The following is a 26,268-nucleotide window of genomic DNA, read 5'->3' as shown; positions in this document are numbered from 1 at the left end:
ATTTTCAGAAAGTAAATTGGTCTATAATGACATATAGGGGAGTCAGGGGACCCAAGTTGGAAGTGGTTAATTTTAATTCCAAGTGTAAAAAATAACCTCTTATTCCCCAGCATCCATAATATATTCTGGGGAAAACTTTCTATTCTACTATAAACTTGATATTTAATGTAGAGCGAAAACGGACGAGCCGTCACTGGTACAGAGCCCTGAGGGACTCGGATCAACCGAGTATGGGGCTTTTAAGCGGTTTAAAACTCCGGAAACGCACTGTGTAACATTGGCACAAAAACAGCGGGTCTGCAACAGGACCCATCCAGCCCAGCCCAGAGGTACTGTTAGACTTTCACAGCATGATAGCAACTGTCTCCCCGACAACACCCCAGGCCTCTTCTCCAGAAGGCGCAGCGGGGTGGAGCTCACTCTGATCTCCCCGCGATATGGGGAGGTGGGGAGGGGAGGAGGAGGGGGAAAGGTGGAGGGGGGGTAGCGTGAAAGGTTGCCCCTCTTACATCTGTAACTTGCCTCCCGCATGGGAAGCTGTCTCACCCGGGGCCGGGCATGCATGTGTGCATACAGTATGTATGTATGCCTTTGGGCAAACACGTGCTACTCAAGTCGTACCCCGTGGTGTTGACACACAGCCAGGGGTTGTAAGTGCTCCACCCTGGGGGTGGTGGAGATGTTAAACGGACAACAAGCAACGCGGGCTGAGTGCCTTTAAACAACACCCCGTCCGTCCGTCCGTCCGTCCGTCCGTCCGTCCGTCCGCGTCTGTCCGATATTGTCCGATATTAGGAGTTAGCAATACCGGGCCACCTATAACATGTTTTCAATATTTTACTCGAGTAAAAGTAGAAAAATATATATTTCAAAATTTGTCAAAACGTTTCAAATATTGCAGATCTTCAAGCTCAAGCAAGGCAGTCGCAATGCAATGCGCTATACTTTCAAATAGCTGAAGTATATTCTAAATCTTCCAATCCATTACTTTACGCCCCTGCCCGGAGGGAGGAAAGAGATGTTAAACGGACAATAAAAGCAACTGTGTCTGAACGCCTTCCAACAGCCCCCACTGGCTGAGTGAGAGCAGAGACTTAACCTCCTGACACGGCAGCTCTGGCATACTTTAGGATGACGGCTGGGGAGACGAGGCACTCCACCCTCGCTGCCCTTTTTTAGGGAAGTAGACGGCTTCCATCGCACACCGCCCGCTGTGCCGTGGATGTGATGAATAGTGGCTAATGATGAGCGTGTTGTACTGTACTGTAGCCTCCACCCCCGGCTAGTGCTGCTGCTCGCTGACTGTCTGAGAAGATGAGAGACACAGACAGATAGGGATGGAGGGGTTGGGGGGGGGGCCTTAAGAGGGGCGGAAGATGACTCGGTAGGGGGTTGTCATCCCTCGCACCAAGCCGGCACTGAGGCGGGAGCCCCCCCCCCCCCCCCCATTCACATCACATTCACATCAAAGCAAGAGGGGAGGGTGGTGGGTGTTCACAGAGGTACGCATGGGTTGGAGGTGCTATGTTGATAATGCGATTATGATGTGTTGTCCTTGCAGACTTGAACACATCATGGTGTGTGTGTGTGTGTGTGTGTGTGTGTGTGTGTCTGTGTGTGTTTGGGGGGGATTAAAAGTTTGTGTATCGAATATCCCTGTACGCCCCTCATGTGCCGCTAGATCTTGATTCAATCGAGTGTGCAAATGGGATCAGCCAGGGGATAGTGTCAAGAAAAACAAAGTAGTGACGTTATTGTACATCTCAATAGTTTCGCTGTACAGACAGTTCGATTGTTTATTCATGTGTTTACACTGTGCGTGCATGGGTACGTACAGAGCGGGTGCGTGCGTGCGTGCGTGCGTGCGTGCGTGCGTAAACAAGCCAGATCCACAGTTGTTTGATGGACAGTGCTACTGTGTCTTCTTAATTCTTTTTCCACAGGTTTATTGTCTTCTTTCCAGCAGTGTGTGCATAAGTATGACAAACACAAGCTTTCATGTTTCAATAACACTTTCACCCCCCCCCCCCCCGCACTCTCTCTCACTCTCTCCCTCTCTCTCTCTCTCTCTCTCTCTCTCTCTCTCTCTCCCCACCGTACAGCCACAGGGATCTGAAACCAGAGAACCTGTTGCTAGATGAGAAGAACAACATCAGGATAGCAGACTTCGGCATGGCCTCTCTGCAGGTTGGAGACAGTCTTCTGGAGACCAGCTGTGGGTGAGTAGTGGTAACACAACACCCCATATGGTCTGGAGCCGTGGTCCTCAGAGTGTGTGTGTGTGTGTGTGTGTGTCTGTGTGGGGGGGAGTCCTTGAGGGGGTTCCAGGGGGTCCATGACGGGGTTCCAGGGGGTCTGATCGGTTATTTTCCCACAAAATCTTTGAATATCTCTTGTATGGGGTCCCTGGCACACAACCCCCTGTTGCAGACCCCTGTCCTAATGCATTGAAAACTGGTGGTCCTTGAAATGAAAACATAGAGGGTGAGTGGAGAGGGCAGATTCAAAGGGTCCCCCGAGTCTTCAGCTCCCCTCATGTTGGACTATACACTCTTGACCTCACTCCCCACCATTTTACAAATCATGCAGTCTCGATTTGAACGCCACTGTCTTCCATTCATTTCAGTATATGGTATGAGAATCGACTCGCAAAGACTCAAATCTACTGTAGCTTGAGATAAGCATTCCAACACAGTGACCGTATACTGTATTCTTGTCAATACAAGATGACTTTAAAATATGGGCTAATTTTTAAAGTGCCTGAAAATTGTTCAGAAAGTGAAAAGATTGATTCACGAAAGAAATTCAGACGGCCATGGCTTATCAGTTATATTAGCTGCGAAATGAAGTGTAGTCAACATGAATTGAGTCACTCCGGTTAGTTTGGTATTGATTTTGATAATGATGATGATGGAGACGATGTAACCAAACACAACATTTAAAAATAAATCCATTAAAGGGAAAATGGTCCTGGTTCATGCGGTACAGCATGTTATCAGGCAGGAGAGTGTGTTTTCTCTCCATGTGGCTGCACTGTACATGTACTGTACATGTACTGTACATGTACTGTAAGCACATAAGCAGATAAGCCATCCAGCACAGTGGACGTTATAGTGAACCTTATACTGTATTTTGTCAATACGAAATACGTAATATGCCACAGTGATGCTACGGTTGTGTTTTGATGCATCTTAACAAGTTAAGTGTCACCTGGTGGACAGAAGCCAACCACAGACTGCCGACCCGGATCTACTTAGTTTTTAGTGTGCTGCACGCTAGATCCATGTCCCGTTTGGGCGCCCATCTTAGATGCTAAATAATTAGCGTCAATGCTAGCGAGCTAAAATGAGTCCATGCTTTTTTTTCTTCTAAATGTTTTATCCCACAATTTTGTAACCCATTTGTTCACCCAGTGTCAATTATCTAATGTAATCCTTGGCGCTACACTTCCTCTGCCAACCTGGGGGGGCAGCGGACTGACCTCATGCTTCCTTCTATGCATGAGGAGTCCAAGCTGCTTCTTTTCACCTGACAGGGGAGAGTTTCCCCCGGCCGGACGTAGCGCGTGGAAGGAACACGTTATTCCGACCAGTTCCTTTCCCCTCCATCAGGCGCCCCGGCTAGCCAGGGGGAGGTAGTTTAGAGACCAGGATTACGGCATGTTTTTGTGAGGGTACCTACCCTAGATCACCGGATAATCAGCAAAGACCTCCGAACATCGCACGTTTTGTCAAAACCATGGAGAGCTCCGTAGATTTAGAGTTATTCAGCTTTTTAGTCCACCTGTATACAAGAAGTGAACGGCACTGCGGATATGCGAAACCGGCCTAGGATCGCTGAAGAAGGAAAGGCCAGGCAAAAAAAACAAAAAGTACTCCAGTACACTAACTCAAGTATACATTTAAAAGTAAATTGCCTGTCGGATGAAAACCTCATACTGTATGTCCATAACATACGCAGGTCAGATGTAGAGTTGCTGGCCGGCTCCATATATGTAGATCTATAGGTGATGATCCAGTCATATATGGAGCGTGTCACGAAGTGTGACAGACTAACGGCCATATATGGTGGGGTGACGGACAGACAGGATGACTGACTGACTGACTGACAGTCACTGACAGATTAATAAGAGGTTTCTGGCCGTCAGCAACACAATCTTCTTTGGCTGAAGCACTGGGGTGGTTGAGTACTCTACTCTGTTACGAAGCCCCTCAGCCCCATCAACCTGCACCAACTGCAGGAGATCCTCTCTCTCACGAGGAGGAAAGTCCCTTTTAATCTTTCTACGGGAACAGAGGATCACGGCTGTCATTAAAAGAAGCAATGTCAAATTGAGGATGACAAATTACCGTGCGCAACCCCAATGGACTATGACACCGTTTCTTGTGAAGCCGCTTCTTTGCTTTTTTTTTTGCGTGTGCTGCTGACAGGGAGAAAAAGTGCTTTCTGGTGCATTTTCGGTCTCAGCGGTGAACAGAGGGGGGTCTAGTGCAGATTTACCCAGTCGGGGTCTGGTGACATGGATGTCTCTGTACGCTCTCTCTGGTGACACAGAGACCCTCTGACATCCCCCGTCCCCCAGCCTCAGACCCAACCCAATTCTGTCCATATTATATACTGTACCTGCAGACCAGCCACAACCCGACATACTGACTCTCTGGCCAGAAAACACACCCACACAGCACTGGCGAGGCTTCGCTCAGCATTAAGTCCAATGTCACTACTGTTCGTATCATTCTGTGCACGCTGAGGCCACCAATAGCATCTGCAAACTCGAGTTGTGAGATTGGCTATTTTTGGCAAAGTTATTTAATGTAGAGAGAAAACAGGAGGAGTCCTTGGGATTTCCAAGTGGTTAAAAGCAAAAAGCATACATTTACATAGAGTAGGTGGATTATGAGACTTTGGGCCCCTGGGTACGGATGCTTTTACCCAAGGGGAGTTTGCATGGAGGTCTTGAAATAGACCGGAGGATCAATCAGGTGGGCTAATACTTTATTGGCATGTAATGTTGGTTGGTACAAAGATATGTTCTCATCAGTGCAGGACTGCACGTGTATATCTGCATATGTATATTCATTAGAGAGACAGAGAATTCACTCCGTATTTCTCTCTGTCTCTGTCTCTCTGTCTCTCTCTCTCTCTTTTTCTCTCTCTCTCTCTCTCTCTCTCTCTCTCTCTCTCTCTCTCTCTCTCTCAAAAGCCAGAGAGAGAGAGATAGAGAGAGAGAGAGAAAGTGAAACATTTCATGTATACACACGCACGCTACATTTTAAGTTGTACAATTTTTTTTAAGACAAGAAAAAAACTCAATTCTACCCCAAAATACTGAGATGTGGATTCGCACAGGATTAGTATTATATAGGGACCCCTGTGTTTGCTGAATTATGGTAGGTAATTTGGCCTGTAATTATTACTTTCAGTCACTTTCTCAGTCTCCCCCACCTCAGTACGACCATTGGGGCCCTGAAATTGACATAGTGTATAACTGAGACAATGTGACAAGAAAGTTAATAACAGCAACTTGATGCACATGCTCGGGTTTAGTGGTTCCCTGAGCTCTCGGGCCTCTGGGCCCGGTATATAGGCCCGTTCTGTATTCCGTACCGACATAAACGTCTGCATGCGTTTAAAATGCATATTCAGTACAATTGAATCAGTTGATCTCTCTTCCCTAGAAAGCCTGCTTCTACATTGAATCAGTTGATCTCTCTTCCCTAGAAAGCCTGCTTCTACATTGAATCAGTTGATCTCTCTTCCCTAGAAAGCCTGCTTCTACATTGAATCAGTTGATCTCTCTTCCCTAGAAAGCCTGCTTCTACATTGAATCAGTTGATCTCTCTTCCCTAGAAAGCCTGCTTCTACATTGAATCAGTTGATCTCTCTTCCCTAGAAAGCCTGCTTCTACATTGATCTCTCTTCCCTAGAAAGCCTGCTTCTACATTGGCCCCCGTGAGAGTCTAGTCAGCAAGTTAGTTGAGCATTCTTTCGAACTAACTGTGTCTATATTTGATTATTGTGTTATGTTGAATTTTGAGTCACGCCCGCAGCGGTCGTGAGATCCGATCCAGGTGCGCTTGCATCTGCTCATTCCCCTGTGTGCGTTTACAGAAGCTAAAAAGACGACTCGCCGCAGGTGGAAAACTCACACATTTTGTCCCAGACGTAGCCATACTGTGTACACACACACACACACACACACACACACACACACACACACACACACACACACACACACACACGCACACGCACACGCACACTCCTGCACGTAGACACGGAACGCCTGAGCGCACTGCTTAGCACACTTGCACTGTTTTCCTTCCCGTCTGAGCTCCCCTCATATAATTTCCGATGCAGTTTGTGTTTGTTGATTGTTGGTGCTCTCGTGGCTGTCCCCGTCTAAGTGCAGATATGACCGTTTTTTTAATTAAAGACATTTATCTGGCCACACTGCAGCCTGACACAAATGTGTTCCATTTGCTGTGGCTAATGGAACGGAGTGAGGGTGAAACCTCCCCCCAGGTGTAGTGGCTAGAGGTGCATGGGGAGCCTGAAAGCGGTGCATGTGCATACACACGCACGCGCGAGCACACACACACACACACACACACACACACACACACACACACACACACACACACACACACACACACACACACACACACACACACACACACACACACACACACACACACACAATGTGAAAAGGGTGGGATATATTCCTCAGCCTAGTAGGAAAGTATTTTTGTTCAAAACGGGCCAATCCTGCAAACTTTGAAAGCGACGGAATCTGAAATATTGCACAGATCCGTCTTGAACACATGCCTATAGAGATAGTGTGTAACGATTTTTCAAAAGTTGGCCTCCTGGTGGCGCTATAACAGGCCGTTATGGAACATTTGGGGCAGAGGTTCATCGTTGGCATCCATACACGGACGGAGTGCAAAACATACTCTCTCCCCATGCCTTCGGCCTGGTGGAGATAATGACCCTAACACAATGGAAGGGTTAAGCAGTATACTCTGGCTATTCTAAAATAGCAGATCTCATCATCATCATTTTTCGACCGCGGTCGAGATCATGGATTTCACAATGCCACGCCAGACTTCCCGGTCCTTCATTACCATCCCCAGTTCCTGCTTACTGATGCATGTGTCCCTAGCGATGACATCAGGGTACGACAGTTTTCTATCTCTGGTCTGCTTTGAGGCAGGACTCCAGAGAAGAAGGGATAGCAGATCTACAAGCTAACAACACAATGTGACCGGTTATTGTCTCCACCAGGCCGAAGGCACGGGGAGAGAGTATGTTTTGCACTCCGTCCGTGTGTGTGTGTGTGTCCGTCCGTCCTTCCGTCCGTCTGTGTACAGCTAATCTCCGGCACCATTAACCCGGTCGATGCCAAACTTTGCACACACACTCCCTGGATGCCAACGATGAACCTCTGCCCCACATTTTCCAGAACGGCCTGTTATAGCGCGGCAGAGGCAGCTTTTCACATTTTTTACCTAAAACTGCACCGATCTGCGGGAAACGTTGCATGCACACTCCCTAGAGGCCGAGGACAAACCTTTGACCTGCATTTTCCGCATCTGACTTTTATAGCGCCACCAGGAGGCCGACTTTTGTAAAACACATTTTTTGATATTACTCCTCCAGATTCTGTCCAAAAATCTCACAAATCGTTACACAGTATCTCTATGGTCATGTGCTCAAGTCGGATCTGTCTGATATTTCATATTCCATCCTAATTGGCTATAATTGGCTTTCACAGTTAGCAAGATTGCCCCGTTTTGAACAATAGCCTCAAATCATGAACGTAGCATGCAATTTACGTGAAATCTTTCACACATTTTCTTACTAGGCTGAGGAATATATCCCACCCTTTTCACATTGGCCTGTTATAGCGCCACCAACAGGTTGATTTTTGCAAAACAAATTTTTGGAACAGAATGCCTCAAATCATCCAATTGCCATCAAAGGCGTATGAAGAAATGGCAATCGGTACACATGATCTCTGTAGTCATGTCATCAAGACGAGTCTGTTGGATTTCTCAGATTGTACACTGATTGGCTAAGATTGCCTTTCAAAGTTTTCAGGAGTGGCTCGTTTTGTACAAAATGCCCTGCTCATCCAGAATTCTATCCTCAGAGATGCTATGAGTGATCTGGCTCTGTATTTCCTCAACAAAATGAAGACAATTGTTGCAAAAACAAAAAAAAACATCCTCCTAAACATTTTGCCAAACATCACACACACTCCTATCCTCCTGGTGGAGACCTGTGCCCGGAAGGGCACTTTTTCTAGTTCAAAACTGTGTCGTATGTGATTCCAAATCCCAGAACTATACAAGGATAGAAAAAGTATTGAATTCCTTCATTGTAACTGTCCACAGTACTGATAACAGTGTAACTGTCCACAGTACTGATAACATTGTAACTGTCCACAGTACTGATAACATTGTAACTGTCCACAGTACTGATAACAGTGTAACTGTCCACAGTACTGATAACAGTGTAACTGTCCACAGTACTGATAACATTGTAACTGTCCACAGTACTGATAACATTATAACTGTCCACAGTACTGATAACATTATAACTGTCCACAGTACTGATAACATTGTAACTGTCCACAGTACTGATAACAGTGTAACTGTCCACAGTACTGATAACAGTGTAACTGTCCACAGTACTGATAACAGTGTAACTGTCCACAGTACTGATAACATTGTAACTGTCCACAGTACTGATAACAGTGTAACTGTCCACAGTACTGATAACATTGTAACTGTCCACAGTACTGATAACATTGTAACTGTCCACAGTACTGATAACAGTGTAACTGTCCACAGTACTGATAACATTATAACTGTCCACAGTACTGATAACATTGTAACTGTCCACAGTACTGATAACAGTGTAACTGTCCACAGTACTGATAACAGTGTAACTGTCCATAGTACTGATAACATTATAACTGTCCACAGTACTGATAACATTGTAACTGTCCACAGTACTGATAACAGTGTAACTGTCCACAGTACTACTACTGATAACATTGTAACTGTCCACAGTACTGATAACAGTGTAACTGTCCACAGTACTGATAACAGTGTAACTGTCCACAGTACTGATAACAGTGTAACTGTCCACAGTACTGATAACATTATAACTGTCCACAGTACTGATAACATTATAACTGTCCACAGTACTGATAACATTGTAACTGTCCACAGTACTGATAACAGTGTAACTGTCCACAGTACTGATAACAGTGTAACTGTCCACAGTACTGATAACAGTGTAACTGTCCACAGTACTGATAACATTATAACTGTCCACAGTACTGATAACATTGTAACTGTCCACAGTACTGATAACAGTGTAACTGTCCACAGTACTGATAACAGTGTAACTGTCCACAGTACTGATAACATTATAACTGTCCACAGTACTGATAACATTGTAACTGTCCACAGTACTGATAACAGTGTAACTGTCCACAGTACTGATAACAGTGTAACTGTCCATAGTACTGATAACATTATAACTGTCCACAGTACTGATAACATTGTAACTGTCCACAGTACTGATAACAGTGTAACTGTCCACAGTACTGATAACAGTGTAACTGTCCACAGTACTGATAACAGTGTAACTGTCCACAGTACTGATAACAGTGTAACTGTCCACAGTACTGATAACAGTGTAACTGTCCACAGTACTGATACCATTATAACTGTCCACAGTACTGATAACATTGTAACTGTCCACAGTACTGATAACAGTGTAACTGTCCACAGTACTGATAACAGTGTAACTGTCCATAGTACTGATAACATTATAACTGTCCACAGTACTGATAACATTATAAGTGTCCACAGTACTGATAACAGTGTAACTGTCCATAGTACTGATAACATTATAACTGTCCACAGTACTGATAACATTATAACTGTCCACAGTACTGATAACAGTGTAACTGTCCACAGTACTGATAACATTGTAACTGTCCACAGTACTGATAACAGTGTAACTGTCCACAGTACTGATAACAGTGTAACTGTCCACAGTACTGATACCATTGTAACTGTCCACAGTACTGATAACATTGTAACTGTCCACAGTACTGATAACATTGTAACTGTCCACAGTACTGATAACAGTGTAACTGTCCACAGTACTGATAACAGTGTAACTGCCCACAGTACTGATAACAGTGTAACTGTCCACAGTACTGATAACATTGTAACTGTCCACAGTACTGATAACATTGTAACTGTCCACAGTACTGATAACAGTGTAACTGTCCACAGTACTGATAACAGTGTAACTGCCCACAGTACTGATAACAGTGTAACTGTCCACAGTACTGATAACAGTGTAACTGTCCACAGTACTGATAACATTGGTAGTTCGCAACTTCAAAGAGCTTTTGAAGAAACTCATAAATTCTTTGTTTGAGCTTGTTGTTTGAATGATGTTGTTTGAACACGTGCCTCTTTGGTACAACCACTGCCACTTATTAGATAATGTTATATCTTCAGACTAGAATGCATATTTGCTTTGATACTTAACATAACACGTACCTTTATCGATTTTGCGATGAAGAACTTTGAGCAAAACAGAGCAAATGCTGATGTTCAATTGGCACTGATATAACGGCTCTTCAGATTTGAGCTGAAACAGTCGCTTTTTTAAATTACATCCTTTCTACTCCACTGCCTCAGCACTCTGAGCACCTCAGATTCAGAGATAAATGTCTTTTTCTACCTAATGCTGTTCCACAAACCGCTCACAGCAGCGCGTTTCTGCAGTGCTATTGCTGGTGCCCTCCAGACGTAATAAAATAGCAGGAATTCTCACACGTCTGCTCTTACTGAGTACCGTTCACTTTGGGGAATATTTTTGGAGGGATCCAGGACCAAATCCATATCAAACTGGGGGTGTTTGAAATTCAGAATAGAAGAAGGCTTTGATTCACTGTAGTAGATCAGTGAATCAGTGGTTGAGCTAGTGGAAAGGTGCGCGCATGATTCACGGACGGAGAGAAAAGGTCGAGCAGCATTATTATGGAGTGGTGCTGACATTAGGATTCAAATTTCACCAAATGCCAACCTGTGTACGTGTAACTCAGTCTCTATTTATCTGCTCGCAGTGTTTGCTAGCTGACACCCGGGCAAATAATGAGCTAGCATCCGTTGAAGAGTTTGTGTGTATTCTGGCTTTCACCCAAGCTTAACGAGCGCTTATCTCAAACTCATTAGTCACCACTAGCGGTGGTGTTAAGTAACCTAAGACTCAAGTACTGTACTTAAGTGCTATTATTTGGAGGTTCTTACATTTTTTGGGGAGTTATTTATACTTCTACTACATCTCAGAGTCAAATACTGTACTTTTTGTACTGTACTTTTACTAAAAACAATCTGAGTACTTCTTCCACTACAGCTCATTAGTCTTTTTTCATCTCTTGTTCATCTGCATAATGCTCTATGACACCTGCAATAAGGAAGGCTGCTATTTGCATAGGCTCTAGTTTGAACTTGAACCACTGATGAGGTTATGGCGGCTTTCGCTATCGCCCTGCTCGGCCGCCCGTCATCGTCATGACAGCCTGCTGAAGCAGCGCGGAGCGCCGCATTCCGTCAGGGCTGCTATTCATGAGTACACAGCAGTCAACAAGAGCTAATAGGCTCAGTGTTTACACAGCTCACATAGGCTCTCATTAGAAGCAGGTACCTTGCCATTAGAATGGACTGAGTGGGGGCAAGTTGTTGGGGGGGGGGGGGGTCTCACCACGCTGAAAGGTTAGGTGGGGGAGACAGTCTTCTTTTTGTGTTTTATTCGTACTACAGCGTCTTATTATAATTGTATGCACAGCCGTTACTACACGAGGGAATCAAATACAGTACAAACCAAACACCATTATGTTTGCGGATGGTGTGTGTGTGCGCGTGTGTGTGTGTGTGTGCGTGCGTGTGTGCGTGCGTGCGTGCGTGCGTGCGTGCGTGCGTGCGTGCGTGCGTGCACTGCGCCCACACATGCATGCTAGAGTAGGGGTTGCTCGGGTCATGATGTCTCGTTTCACTCAGGGCAGCTGGCCTGTGTGTGCATACATATATATCTGATGCTAAATGACCCCCAATCATGCACTTTCCCATCATTCATCGGCCGCTGCTGCTAAGGATGTTTTGCTATGCGGCCAAAATCGTCTCTTGACAGGCAGCCTGAATGCGCTTTAAAAACACCGCCGGCCGTCGTATAACTCGGCCAACTTTGCCCCGTCATAAAGCAGCCATGAAGCTGTTATCGCTTCAAGAGAGGAGGCCGTTTGGCAAGATCGCCCCGTGTCAAAACATTGGACCGGTGCCACCGTGTTTATGTAGAGAAGAACGAGCCGCCACAAGCGTCTATAAATAATCTTCATACAGTACACCATACTGTATCGACGTGCCAGTCTAGCCAGTGGCTTTTACTGCGAGTCCATCCAGGTGGCGGTTACAGATTAATGGGGCCTGTTTGCGGGCGCTAGTTTGAGACGGCGCCCTTGAGTGTGGGCGGGCGTGTGGGAGGACATCCAGACAGACGCCCTCAGGACGCCGGAACACCGGAGCACATCTTGACCGATGTTGCACTCAGTGGTGGAAAAAGTACTCAATTGTTTTGCTTAAGTAAAAGTATCAATACCGCAATTTAGAAATACTCTGAAATTCAAAATATACTTGAGTAAAGGTACAAAATTGTTGGCAATGGCATCAAAATCTACTTACAGTACCAAAAGTAAAAGAATGTCTCATTTCAAGTGTTCAAATGTATGAAAAATCTTTTGAAAATTGCAGATCTACAAGCTCGCATTGGCAACGAATTGTGAGCTTGTAGATCGACTATTTTCAAATGGCCGAAGTTTTTTTATATAGCCTGCCTGTAGGGTTGGATAATGTATGTTTTGTAGCCTATAATTACTTTCCACCACTGGTTGCACCGAAGAAGACCCAAGCGTTGTTCCGTTCTTTTCGCTGCTCAATTGAGTTTTAACGTGGTCAACCATTCGTCTCTCTGGCCTGTTCAATGGCGGTCCTGACATTTGCTATCTACTCTGGCAGTAGTAGCTACCTGTAGTAGCAGATCTACAGCTTGTAGATCTGCTACTACAAGATCTGCTTGTAGATCTGATACTTGATGCTTTTGTGTGACGCTGTAGTATGATCACGTTGGGTGTTCATTTAAAGAAAAGGAGTTACGAGGTTTCTGTCCGACAGCGACGACATAACCGGTGCCGGTTTCAAAAAAAGGGGAGCTAGGCTGTGACATTGTGAGCACCAATGAAGGACTGGAGCAGGGTTTGATTTGCCCTAGACAGCAAAAATAGCAGATCCATAAGCTCTACAACACATCCCATCACGACTCATTGTGAACATCTTAGTATTTTGTACACATTTTCTGTCTTTGGATGATATAATGTGTAATTTACTTGTATTCTGTGTCTGCCCCCTTTCCCCCTCCCCCATTTCCTCCCCTCCCCACCCAGATCCCCGCACTACGCCTGTCCAGAAGTCATACGGGTGAGTGTGTCTACTGTCTACACCACATTACTATTATTGTGTATAATTTTTATCTTTTTTACTTTCTGAATGTTATCCCTCTGTCCCCTTTGAACCTTCAACCTTGCCCTCATCATCTCTCTCTCTCTCTCTCTCTCTCTCTCTCTCTCTTTCCCTCTCTCCCTCTCTCTCTCTCTCTTTCTCTCGCCCCCGCAGGGCGAGAAATACGACGGGAGGAGAGCGGACGTGTGGAGCTGCGGGGTCATTCTCTTCGCCCTATTGGTGGTGAGTGTCCACGCATTGTTTATACCGACCGGCCGCTGGACGAGGCTGACATGTTGTCGGCGGTCAAGTCCCCTCAGAGAAAATTGCCACCCAAAATATCGCTATAAAGCTAAAGGCTACTGAACTTTCTCTAGCCACAGTGTGAAGGCCTACTGCACTGTACGTGCTTCTCAAACGTTTCTGTGTCAAGGAAGGATGCCCACATTTATTTGGCCTCACACCCCCATCTGAAAACATTTTGTGCCATGGACCTCCAGAAGGAAAAAGTTGTAGTTCAAAATGCACAAATTTAGCCAACGTCTAAAATATGGTTAAATTGGTTAAAATACCCCTGGGACCTCACTTTAAGAACCAATTATCCCAGCTGGTCAGTGGTGACAGAAGTACTTACTACTCGGATCTTTAACGTTACGTTTAAGTAGCAACACTAAAAGGCTCCGTGACAAGTACAAGTCCTGATTCAAAATGCTACTTTTATTGGGTTACAAAAACACCCTGAAGTTTACACAGCATGTGCTTTGCTTGCACAATTAAGGCTCTGGTAACATCTTCCTATTCATTAGGCCACAGACCGGCCGTCCACAAAACCCCAAACGACTGTATTCAAAACGGGGTTCATTCTCCAGCTGCATCATGTCCTGAAGCCCTGTTACATCAACAGCTGTTAGTTCCTCCTGCTCCATGCATAATTCATACAGCCCAACAGAAACTATACAGCCCAATATAAATACCAGTGCTGATGATAGGATGGCTTTTGGCCACAGGCCTTAATTGCGTAGTGTGTGGTCTGCACTGCACTGCTTAATTCAGTAGTTCTCAAACATCTTTTTATGTCAAATTGATATGTATTTGGCCGCGCGGGACTCAATTCCGAGAAAAATAACTCTAAAGACAAATTTTAACTCCAACTTAATCATCATAATGTGATGACTCCCCAGTTTTTCTATTTTAGTTTTTTTATTTGAGTACGATTTTGAATACAGGACTCAGCGGCACCTTTTCTTTACTCATGTATATTCCCTAGAGCAGAAACACTTTTACTAAGATGTAAAAAGAACACAAACTATTACAAAAACATTTGTTCCCTAAGTAATACAAAGTTTTTAAACTCTAAAAATATACTATGGTCAAAACAACTATGTAGTTCTGACCCTGTCTTGAGCATCAACTAAATCTGAAAATGCTAATCTTAAACACAATCTCAGTTTACACAACTTAACTCCTCTCAAAGCTACACCTCAACATCTTTGTTTTAAACCTAAAGCACAAATACACCTGGCAATGTATTTTAACAAATTATTATTAACTTATTTAACTTGACTTATTTAACAATATGTATACATCAATATATGAACTATTAAATCAAAACACAAAATCACAAAATAAAGCAGTGATTACTAAAATGAACACATGTCATTGCAAATGTGGCTCCCACATCGGCTCCCACATCCTACGTTGAAACAAAACAACAACAAAAATTACGTCTTCCACAACTGTCTCTCTGGGAGAGGAGGAGGACCATCATTTGTCTGATGGTAGGAGACACACGCACTCCCCAGCAGTTAGACCGCCCTCACATCATCTGTTATCACCGACTCGCCCCCCTCTTCTCTCCCCATGCTCTTCTTTTCCACGAGCCTTTTGTTTTCATCGTCTCTCTGGCCTGTCTCACTATATAGTCTCTTGTTCTCACTTTGTCTTCCTCTTTCTCCCTCTCCCGTCTTGTGCCGGAAGCTGCCATTTTGTCAAACGGCCCACATCTGTTGCGGTGTCAGCTCAGTCCTGATGAATGACTGTGATGTGTGAGTGCTGGAAGAGGAAGAGGTCGGATGAGCTGGATGGTTATAGACCAATTATTTGTTTACAAACATTGGGACTGGGCGCACGGGTGACTGTTTCATGTAATCAATTCCCAACAGATCTCCAAACCTGTTGTTTTGGGGAGCGCTGGTTTCAGTCCATTCAATCTCTCTTGTGTGTTGGCTAGTGAGTTGCACCCTAGGAGACATTTATACTTCAAAGCGCAACAGTACTGCACGCAGAGAACAGCTGATATACAAGCTCACATCGCATTGCGGATGCGACTGTGATCGTAGAGGTCTGCGTGCGCGACACCATCGCGGGACGAAGCATAAATTATACTTGATGGGCTGCAGGTGCGCGTGCAGCCGTGCACAAATAGGCTCTGCTGCCGTGATCTAGCCTGGTTAATAAACCAGACCGAATCAGCCGTTGGCAAAAAAAAGTTGCCTACCAGCGGATATACCGCGACAGTGTTATGCATGCGCGCACATGCATAACGGCATGCGCTTATCAGCGCATGCATAACGGCATTGTTTATCAGTGTGACGTCGTCTGAAATGAAATGAAATGAAATGATTACTATATTTACCCAGGGTATCTGGGCTAAGCTCAAGAACTTGTTTCCAGCCAGGCCCTGCTCATAGAACATTTCATCGTAGTGGTTCAATGCCTTGTTCAAGGGCACTTCAGCGGTGGTAATTTTAACGTGTCGGGCGTTAAAAAACGCAGTTTTCACTGTGAGCTTGCAGGTACGTATATAGGCTTAAAGTGCTAAAAATGGGCCCCACTTTGAGACTCACTGACTCGAAGCTTGACCGAAGCGCTTTAATTTGAGTGTTGTAAAGAGATAACGAGATCACGCTCTGGTTATGCGGTATGCGATGGCGCTCTGAGAAACGCCTGTTACACGCGCGCGTCGTTTAAACATCATTCCTTATTCACGTTCTTGTTTTCATTGGTTGGAGGCTGCACTCATCTGATGCAATAAGCTTTCCCTGCGTGCCTATTCATCTCCCTGCCTTAAAGGCCTTTACACACTGGGGCTGCTGGGGCATGATGAATAAACCATTATTTTGCAACAAAACTATTCATATACTGTAGAGCAGTTGATGACTCATTCATATACACCTTGATGCCTTTATGTGCTGCGAAACATCAACCTCGTTCCCAATGAGAATTGCGCCGCTTTATCTGCATGTGTTTCCTTGGTCTCCCTCCCTCTCTGTCTCTCTGTCTCTCTTTATCTGCATGTGTTTCCTTGGTCTCCCTCCCTCTCTGTCTCTCTGTCTCTCTTTATCTGCATGTGTTTCCTTTGTCCCCCTCCCTCTCTGTCTCTCTGTCTCTCTTTATCTGCATGTGTTTCCTTTGTCCCCCTCCCTCTCTGTCTCTCTGTCTCTCTTTATCTGCATGTGTTTCCTTGGTCTCCCTCTGTCTCTCTGTGTGTGTCTCTGTCTCTCTCTCTCTCTCTCTCTCTCACTCTCTCTCTCTCTCTCTCTCTCTCTCTCTCTCTCTCTCTCTCTCTCTCTCTCTCTCTCTCTCTCTCTCTCTCTCTCTCTCCCCCTCTCCCTCTCTCCCAATTCAAGGGCTTTATTGGCATGAGAAAACATACCATAGTTAACATTGCCAACAAAGCAAAAGTGGATCAATACAGTCCAAACTGAAATATTGTATGTACAATTATAAGGGAATAGAAATGCACGCACGCACGCACGCACGCAACACACACACACACACACACACACACACACACACACACACACACACACACACACACACACACACACACACACACACACACACACACACACACACACACACACACACACACACACACACACACACACACACACAGAGAGAGAGCTGTTACATTGCAACCGAGGATTGTGCATTTTGCTGTTTATAGAAGCTTCCTAAGATAAGCTTTTGCAAGGTTATGCACAAATAGCAGCTGTTTAAAAAAAGTGTTTATTCAATTGACATGTCCCCCCCCCCCCTCCCCTCTCTCTCTGTGTGCAGGGCGCTCTACCATTTGACGATGACAACCTGCGGAACCTGTTAGAGAAGGTGAAGCTGGGAGTGTTCCACATGCCTCACTTCATCCCTCCAGACTGCCAGAACCTGCTGCGTGGCATGATCGAAGTGGACGCCACCAAACGCCTAACGGTGGGTTCACTGACCCACCACTCATTGTACTTTAACCCACTTCATATAGAAGTATATAGCACTAAGCCCTATATGACTGGACTGGAGAGTCCCTCAGTCCTCTCTATAGTCTATAGCACTAAGCCCTATATGACTGGACTGGAGAGTCCCTCAGTCCTCTCTATAGTCCAGGGGTGGGCAATTATTTTTCCCAAGGGGCCAAATGAGAAACAGAAAATATTTTGGAGGGCCGGGCCAAAAGGCTGAACTTAATTATGCATAATATCAATTTTATTTTTGTATAAAAAGCAGTAAATGGCATTGTTTTGCAAAGCAATGGTAAACAATATGTGAAACATTTGACTCAAATGATATGCAGTGACTATTTTACATCATGATGATGTACAATAAGAGCGCCACTCACTTCACATGGGTGTGATTTTTTTTACTTTCTACTTGCAGGCTTGAGACGTTTCGTTTCCCAGTTGAAAACTATGTTTTTGTTTAAGTTTCAAGTCCTGTAAATACTAGCATTTTCTTTTAACAATGAGAACATTAGAGGTAGCTCTCTGTTCCATTCGGAGGACACTGGAGGTGTCACTTTCACAACCCATGCTTACTATCAGCGAGTGTTGACTCACAACCATTAAACAACAACGTTCTGAAAACAATAATAAGCCAACCAGTGATGGTATTGTTGAGACTTGGCAGCCTGGCAGGCGCTGTATGTTGATGTGTGCACGTTCGTTCTGCCAGATTTACTTTGTGGTACAACGGTGTCGATCGAGTGTGCCGAAAACAGAGGATCCACAAGCTCACGCCACATCGCCCAAGCGTTCTGAACTTCAGAAGCATGCCACATTCTGGGCGCAACAACGCCTTACGATGCAGCATCTTAAAACATCTTAACTTTATTGGCGAGGCGCGTTAGAGTGGGTTAAATAAAGCAATGAAGCATAATGGGGTTTAACTTGTCCTCCTGCGAGGAAGTTTGGTAATCAAAGCATGCGCCTGCGCCTACCGTGTTGGAGAGCTGCATGCTTCATGGCTATTTGCATTCACCGACGTTGTTGTCAACAATAAATCCAAAAAGCCGACATTTTCGCATATGAGGGGGGTAAAGGAAGGAAGACAGGTTCTCAATCACACGCAATTCACGTGCACAGTTGACGTGCAGATTGTGTGCACTGTGAGAATGCATGGGCTTCAAAATAAAAGCGATGCGGTTTTAGTCCACCCATAAGGTAATTAGAAAGTATGTTTTATTTTCTGATTATCAAGTAATCTTTCGCGGGCCGGTCAGAGTCAGCCGGCGGGCCATATTTGGCCCGCGGGCCGTACAATGCCCAGGTCTGCTATAGTCTATAGCACTAAGCCCTATATGACTGGACTGGAGAGTCCCTCAGTCCTCTCTATAGTCGATACCACTGGATCCCAAACATTGAGTCCCTTCATTTTTTGCTTCCTACATTTTGCTTTAAATTATTATTTCAAAACATTTTTTTGATTTTTACCCCCCCAGTAATTTTATGAAGAAATGAAAGAAAAATCAAAGAAATTCCATGAATTAAAAAATAAATGTGTATTGCGACTGTAGGTCGCATTTACTATGAAAACGTGCACAACTGCACACGCCTCCATTATGGTGACATCGCGTGACATCATCAGGGATCTCCAGATATGGGCACATATGTAGTCGCGATCCCCCACAGAGCCGACCAGTGCCTTGGCAAATGCATCACTAGTGTTGTCGCGATTCTGCAACTTCCTCCTTGAGCGTCTCCGTAACCTACTTGGTCAGGTGCATTACTTGGTGAGGTACTGGATCATAGCATGGTGGCTTGCCAGCTTGATGTCCATGTTTACGCGCCAGCACAGGAAGGCATCTGTCTTAATCGGGTAGTTATTCATCAGCGGATCATTTGGCGTTGGGACGTAGACGACATCGCCAGGGGCCCTTCCCCATATATTGGAATGTCAATGTGACAGTCTCATGATAACTAGTGTGGTTGACGCGATACGAGTCACACTTGCAAATGAACCAAGTTGGTACAACATATGGATCTCATTATGTGGAGCTGACTATCATCACCTGGATCTCCATACATGGAGATCACAACACTGACCTCATCAAACCGTGGATAGCCATACATGGTTTGACATACTAGATCTGCATATATGGAGCCGGCCAGCATCTCTATCTGAACTCACTGACACCTGTGCCGTATTAAGAAGCTCTGTTGTTTCAGCGCTTCTTGCCCTCAGGGCGTCTTACTGGTGTAGTAGTGAAAGTAGCTGATCTACAAGTTATTGTTAAGCTATTTTCCCTTTGCTTTTGATTTGATGAATCCTGAAAAGTAATTAACACTTTTGGACTATGAAGTTTCCACCAGACACAGGTGATATGAGATATTTCATCATCCCACAATGCTACTTGTAGTAAATGAAAATATCTTGGTAGCAATAACATGTTTTAAGAAGTTATTTATCACAGTTGTTGTGGAATAACTCCAGCTATATATCATCTCTGGGTAAAGGGGGATAATCCCATTGTTTTGGAACTCATCGCCGTGCCGGGTGGAAACCTTGGATGTCCAAAATAGTTATTTTTGTTATTATTTATGTGTTCCAATAGATCCAATGAATGTATTATTTAGTCATATTTATAAAATCCACAGACATTAACCACTTGGAACTTAATCCTTTAAAAAGAAAAGTAAGTATTTTTGTGTGGTATTGTGGTATGATGAAGTAGGGCATTTATTTTCAAAAGAACCATAAAATGAAATTGCCTATGGTGATACGAGGCTTCTGCCCGGCGGCGGATGAACGATAAGCTGGTGGAAGCTATAATGCCCCCAAGGAGCGAGTGTGGTGCCAGAGATACACACTGGGCTAAAGTGGCTAATCTCAGCTCCACGTTGTTGCCAAGCCAGACATTTTCCGTGTGCTGTTTGTTTCCGCAGTGTTTCACAAAATGTGTTTTGTGAGCCTCATTCCCCAATTCCATTCGAGACCCCCAAACACACCCCCATGCCCTCCACAAGTGCATGGCCTGAATTCAACAACAGAGGTCCCACTGTTTGAGTGCTTTACGCGCTGCTACTCTGCTTTGATGCCAGGTCTTCCATTTTCCACACACCGATGAATGAATGCTCACCTCGCCAAGGTGTTCAGCAGAAAGACATAGAACAAACAGGAGGTGTGGAGGGCAACGGGGTCAGGAAAAACAATGAACAGACAGAGAGAGAGAAGGAGAGAGAGAGAGAGATACTAGAAGTAAATAATGAAAGTGGTCAGTGGAGTCAAGGAGCGTGCAGTGCACACCGACATGTTGCCGCCCTTTGTATTGTATGATCATTTGCATCCCGTCTGCAAAGAGATACAGTCACGTTATCTACACACAAACACACGCACAAACAGTTGCACGCGCACGCACCAGTCTCCAGGTATGGTGTCCGTGCTGAGGACACCGTGATGCATTTGCATAGGAGTGTGTGTGTGTGTTGTGTTGTGATCCGGTGACACTGTCCTTGAGAGTGTAGTCCGTGGCTTGTACGCAAATGTCCCACTTCTTTATGCCACCGCCATCCATCACCAGCATGGCTGGTATGCTCCTGCACCTCCAAAGACCTCCGATAAAAGAAGGGGGCGAGAGATGGAGGACAGAGCCTGAGACGAGATGTGCATCGCTGGCTTTTACTACTAAATGAACCCCAGGCAGCATCCATATTGGAGGGGGGGAGGGGGGCATAAGCCAAAAAAATAGCTGATCTACAAGCTTACAAACATTTGATATCTCCATAATAATTTCGAGTTGTAGTCTTGTTAGGTTGTGTTTACATTTGCGCTGTGGCAGCGCTTCAATATGTCATAAGTCTCGCGTTGATCCCGCCTCTAGCGGCCTCATACAGCCGCATATCGCTCCGGCCAGAATTGGACCGGAGTACATCATCTCTGCCTGAGAGTTCCCAGACTCTCCCTGCTGGCAGAATGCAAATGTTGTCCAGCAGGGGGAGTGGTTTCACCAGGCTACCTCAAAGAAACATTTCTCATTCCTCAAATAACTTTTGACAAAACAATGTTCTCTAGATTAGAACCACAATAAGGTAAAGGAGAGAGAGTGAGTGCATTTTCCGGCAGCGGCAGCTGCCACGGAAGACCCACGGCAGTCGGTAGTGTTTCTCGGCGGCATCAGTCCGACACTCTACCCCAAACCCTAAACCTAACCATAACCGCAAGCACGACGCAACACATGTCGGACCAAACACACTGCCGCGGAAGTGAGCGGCAGTTGAGTGTCATAATCCCCCCAGTTTCCCCGGCAGCGCCGCGGCTGTTACCGGTAGTTTACCGGTGGTTGCTGCATGAAGCGGCGGCTAGGAGATGGAGCGGCAGTGGAGTGTCATAATCCCCTGGCACATGCCGGTCCTCCCCCCGGCAGTGCCGCGTCTCATGCCATTGTCGGATTATGCACTCGCTGCTTCTGACAAAGAACCATTCACTAAATAAAATGGTTCTTCATTAGGTGATGGTTCTTCGTGCATGGAACTACGGCTTTTTAAAGAACCATTTAAGAGCTGTGTGGGCAGAGAGACAGAGGGAGTGTCAGTGAAGGACACTGAGGGCTGACAGCCATCAGCGTCATCCAGTAACAGCCCTCACAGCAGGTCCCCATCGCCCTGCTCTCCCTGAGGGCTCTGTCTGCACTGATGGACTGCCTTATGTTTCACACACACACACACACACACACACACACACACACACACACACACACACACACACACACACACACACACACACACACACACACACACACACACACACACACGTTGTATGTCCAAAACTATAACTTTTCAGAAAATGGAAATGTGTTCCAATGGATCGAGTGTAGTTATTATGTTTAGTCACAGGCTCTTGTTAATACTTTTCATTGGTATTCATGTACACACTTAACCACTTCCACGCTCAAAATGGTTAAGAAATTGCGGAAATTGCAGAGCTCACAGATCGGTGAACCAATATGATCCAACGCCGTGATCCCAGTGGCACCCGCCCCTCTATACTGTACCAGACATCACGCTGGCTGGACCAGGCTCATCATCATCCTTTCACTGTCGTCCAGATCCTGGATGCCACGTCTCTCCATCGGGTCCTGTCAGCCATTGCTGCTCTCAGTTCTTGGAATGTCAGTCCTGTGTCCCTGGAGATTGTGTCAGGATATGTACGAGGCCTGGTTCCTCTGGACGATTGGGGGAGCCGCCATAGCAGGATATCTGATATCTGACTTGATCCTTGGAGCGGTAGCAGTTACCAGCAAAGATTGCTCTTCTACGACGTGCTACGGTTGTTGATATTGGTGGCAGTTCACCATAGATAGGCTAGCTATCTAGGGCCAGGCTACCTTATCACGTAAAACTGGAGTGCCACTTCCTCTGCCAACCTGGGGGGGGGGGGGGGGGGGGGCAGCGGACTGACCTCATGCTTCCTTCTATGCATGAGGAGTCCAAACTGCTGGACCACGTTATTTCGGCCAGTTCCTTTCCCCTCCATCAGGCTCCCCGGCTGGCCAGGGGGAGACAGTTTAGAGACCAGGATTACTGCATGTTTTTGTGAGGGTACCTACCCTAGGAGACACGGGGAGATCATGCAAACTCCACACAGAAAGGCCCTTTTTCCAACCACGCCTCGGGTATGGGCACTGATGACGTGGAGGAGGGAACACGCCTACAGCGTCCCCAGCGGGAATCGAACCCAGGACCTTCTAGCTGTGAGGCGACGGCACTACCGACTGTGCCCCTTAAGTACTGTACTTAAGTAAATGCACTTAGTTACTTTCCACCCCTGCCGATTGTGAGCTTGTCGATCTGCTCTTTTCAGTGAAAGCTTTCCCCACTGGTGTTTAAGTGGTCTGTCTGTCTGTCTGTCTGTCTGTCTGTCTGTCTGTCTGTCTGGAGGAAGGGAAAAAAAAGATATTCGAGCTTCCCTTCTGCCTTCATGTGTTTGTTTGCCATAATTCGGTGTCGGTGTTGATTGAGATGATTGCGTGCGTGTGTGCGTGCGTGTGTGCGTGCGTGCGTGCGTGCGTGCGTGCGTGCATGTATGTGCGCGCCCGCACGGCACCGACTGGCGTGATGATGATGATCACGATTGCGCGTGATGTAACAGAAGCCGTGCTAACCGTTTGCCCTTGTCTCTTGTCTCTTGTGTTTTACAGTTAGATCAAATCCAGAAGCACAACTGGTACATGTAAGTATACTGCTTTGATTTATCTTATTTATTTCCACCGACCCGTCGGGTTGTGTTGCTGGCATAGAGCTGGGGGCATATTCTGCACTACAGCTGCATGATTAATGAGCCAAGGCTCTCGATCTGCACACACTAGAGTACATTTTGAGGAGGGCATTATCTCCACCCTGGGGGCATGTTTAGGCTAAATTGCCAGTGGCAGAAAGAAGTAGAGAAGACTTTACACTTATGGTAAAAAGCAGTGGTGGGGGAAAAAGTAACCTACTCAAATGTACTATAAATGTATAAAAATGTACTTTAAAGTACCGAAAGTGAAAGTACTAATAATACTGAATGTCACATTTCAAGTTTTCAAATCTATAAAAAAATAATCATTTTGAAAATAGCAGATCTACAAGCTCACAATGGACGAAATGTATATAGGGCTGAAGTGGTTAATGCATGTTTTGTAATAATAATCACAATCTACATAGTAACTAGTAACTAAAGTTTTCAAATTAATGTAGTGGAGTAAGAATTACAATATTTGGATCCGAGATAATGAAGTAGAAGTGATGCTAAGTAAGTAATACTCAAGTAAAGTACAAATACCTCAAAATTGTACAGTAAGTAAATATACCTGTAGTTACTTTCCACCACTGGTAAAAGGCAATACCTTGAGTTACTTGAGTACTTGAGTAAAAGTTTTAGTGTTGGCATCAAAATATACTTAAAGGTACCAAATTAAAAGTACACAAGTTTCTCACAATTTGTCAGACTTTCCTTTTAAATACTCCATCTACAAGCTGACAATGTCTGTCGATGTGAATGATGATTTGTCGACGTCGAATAGAAGTATTCAATTGGTCAATATGTGTTTTGGAATAATCCAAATATACAAAGTAACGCTCAAATGTTCTACTACTTGTAGTGGAGTAGAAGTATGAACAGCATTAAAAATGGACATAATCACATAAAGTCAAAAAGAAAAGTAGACCACCACAATTTGTACTTTAGCACAGTGGTTTTCAAGTAGTGATCCGGGGACCACCAGTGGTCCTTGAGGGGTTTCCAGGTGGTCTCCAGCTAAATAAGGGAGAGTTGGTAACCAAATGGACCCTTATAGATCTTTAACTCTTGAGAGTGTAAAATGGCTACTATACATTTTACGCTGCCTAATTATACACTGCTTTAGCACAGTACTTTTGTACTGTACAGTAAATTGTACTTAAGGTACTTTCCAGCCGTGCCGTTTGCTTACTCTGCAGTGTTGTGTTCTCTCAGGGCGGGTAAGAACGAGCCTTACTCTGCAGTGTTGTGTTCTCTCAGGGCGGGTAAGAACGAGCCTTACTCTGCAGTGTTGTGTTCTCTCAGGGTCTTACTCTGCAGTGTTGTGTTCTCTCAGGGTCTTACTCTGCAGTGTTGTGTTCTCTCAGGGTCTTACTCTGCAGTGTTGTGTTCTCTCAGGGCCTTACTCTGCAGTGTTGTGTTCTCTCAGGGTCTTACTCTGCAGTGTTGTGTTCTCTCAGGGTCTTACTCTGCAGTGTTGTGTTCTCTCAGGGTCTTACTCTGCAGTGTTGTGTTCTCTCAGGGTCTTACTCTGCAGTGTTGTGTTCTCTCAGGGTCTTACTCTGCAGTGTTGTGTTCTCTCAGGGCCTTACTCTGCAGTGTTGTGTTCTCTCAGGGTCTTACTCTGCAGTGTTGTGTTCTCTCAGGGCCTTACTCTGCAGTGTTGTGTTCTCTCAGGGCCTTACTCTGCAGTGTTGTGTTCTCTCAGTTACTCTGCAGTGTTGTGTTCTCTCAGGGTCTTACTCTGCAGTGTTGTGTTCTCCAGGGCGGGTAAGAACGAGCCGGAGCCGGAGCAGCCCGTGCCCAGGAAGGTGACCATCCGCAGCCTGCCGTCGGCCGACGACATCGACCCAGACGTGCTGGACAGCATGCACTCCCTGGGCTGCTTCAGAGACAAGAACAAACTGCTCAAAGACCTGCTCAATGACCAGTGAGTGCATGAGGGAGGGATGGAGGGAGGGAGGGAGGGAGGGAGGGAGGGAGGGATGTAGTTAGCAGCAGGGGTCATCAATATTATGTCCCTACATGGACAAATCCGTGGCGACTTTGGTTCAGGAGGTAGAGCAGGTCGTCCAATGATCCATGGGTCGGCGGTTTGCATGTTTTTTGTGAGGGTACCTACCCTAGGGGACACGGGGAGAACATGGAAAAACCACACAGAAAATCCCTTTTACCAACCCCGCCTCGGGTATGGGCA

At 45.5% G+C, this 26,268-nt stretch overlaps 1 protein-coding gene across 1 annotated transcript in view; it reads left to right on the top strand.

Annotated features, from left to right (window-relative positions):
• Positions 1 to 26,268, top strand: part of LOC306923926 (serine/threonine-protein kinase BRSK2-like) — a gene marked incomplete at both ends in the record, with an annotated part of 353,012 nt that overhangs the window by 284,022 nt on the left and 42,722 nt on the right. The window contains 6 exons of the mRNA XM_079502271.1: positions 2,103 to 2,219; positions 13,532 to 13,565; positions 13,761 to 13,829; positions 17,649 to 17,795; positions 23,992 to 24,023; positions 25,837 to 26,001. Of these exons, the coding sequence (XP_079358397.1) occupies positions 2,103 to 2,219; positions 13,532 to 13,565; positions 13,761 to 13,829; positions 17,649 to 17,795; positions 23,992 to 24,023; positions 25,837 to 26,001 (564 nt within the window). The remainder of the gene's footprint in view (positions 1 to 2,102; positions 2,220 to 13,531; positions 13,566 to 13,760; positions 13,830 to 17,648; positions 17,796 to 23,991; positions 24,024 to 25,836; positions 26,002 to 26,268) is intronic.

The sequence above is a fragment of the Electrona antarctica genome (genome assembly GCF_951216825.1).
Source record: "Electrona antarctica genome assembly, chromosome: 5".
Taxonomy (NCBI): Eukaryota; Metazoa; Chordata; class Actinopteri; order Myctophiformes; family Myctophidae; genus Electrona; species Electrona antarctica.
The sequence above is the reverse complement of the archived record's forward strand: the minus strand, read 5'-3'. Positions and strand labels throughout refer to the sequence as shown.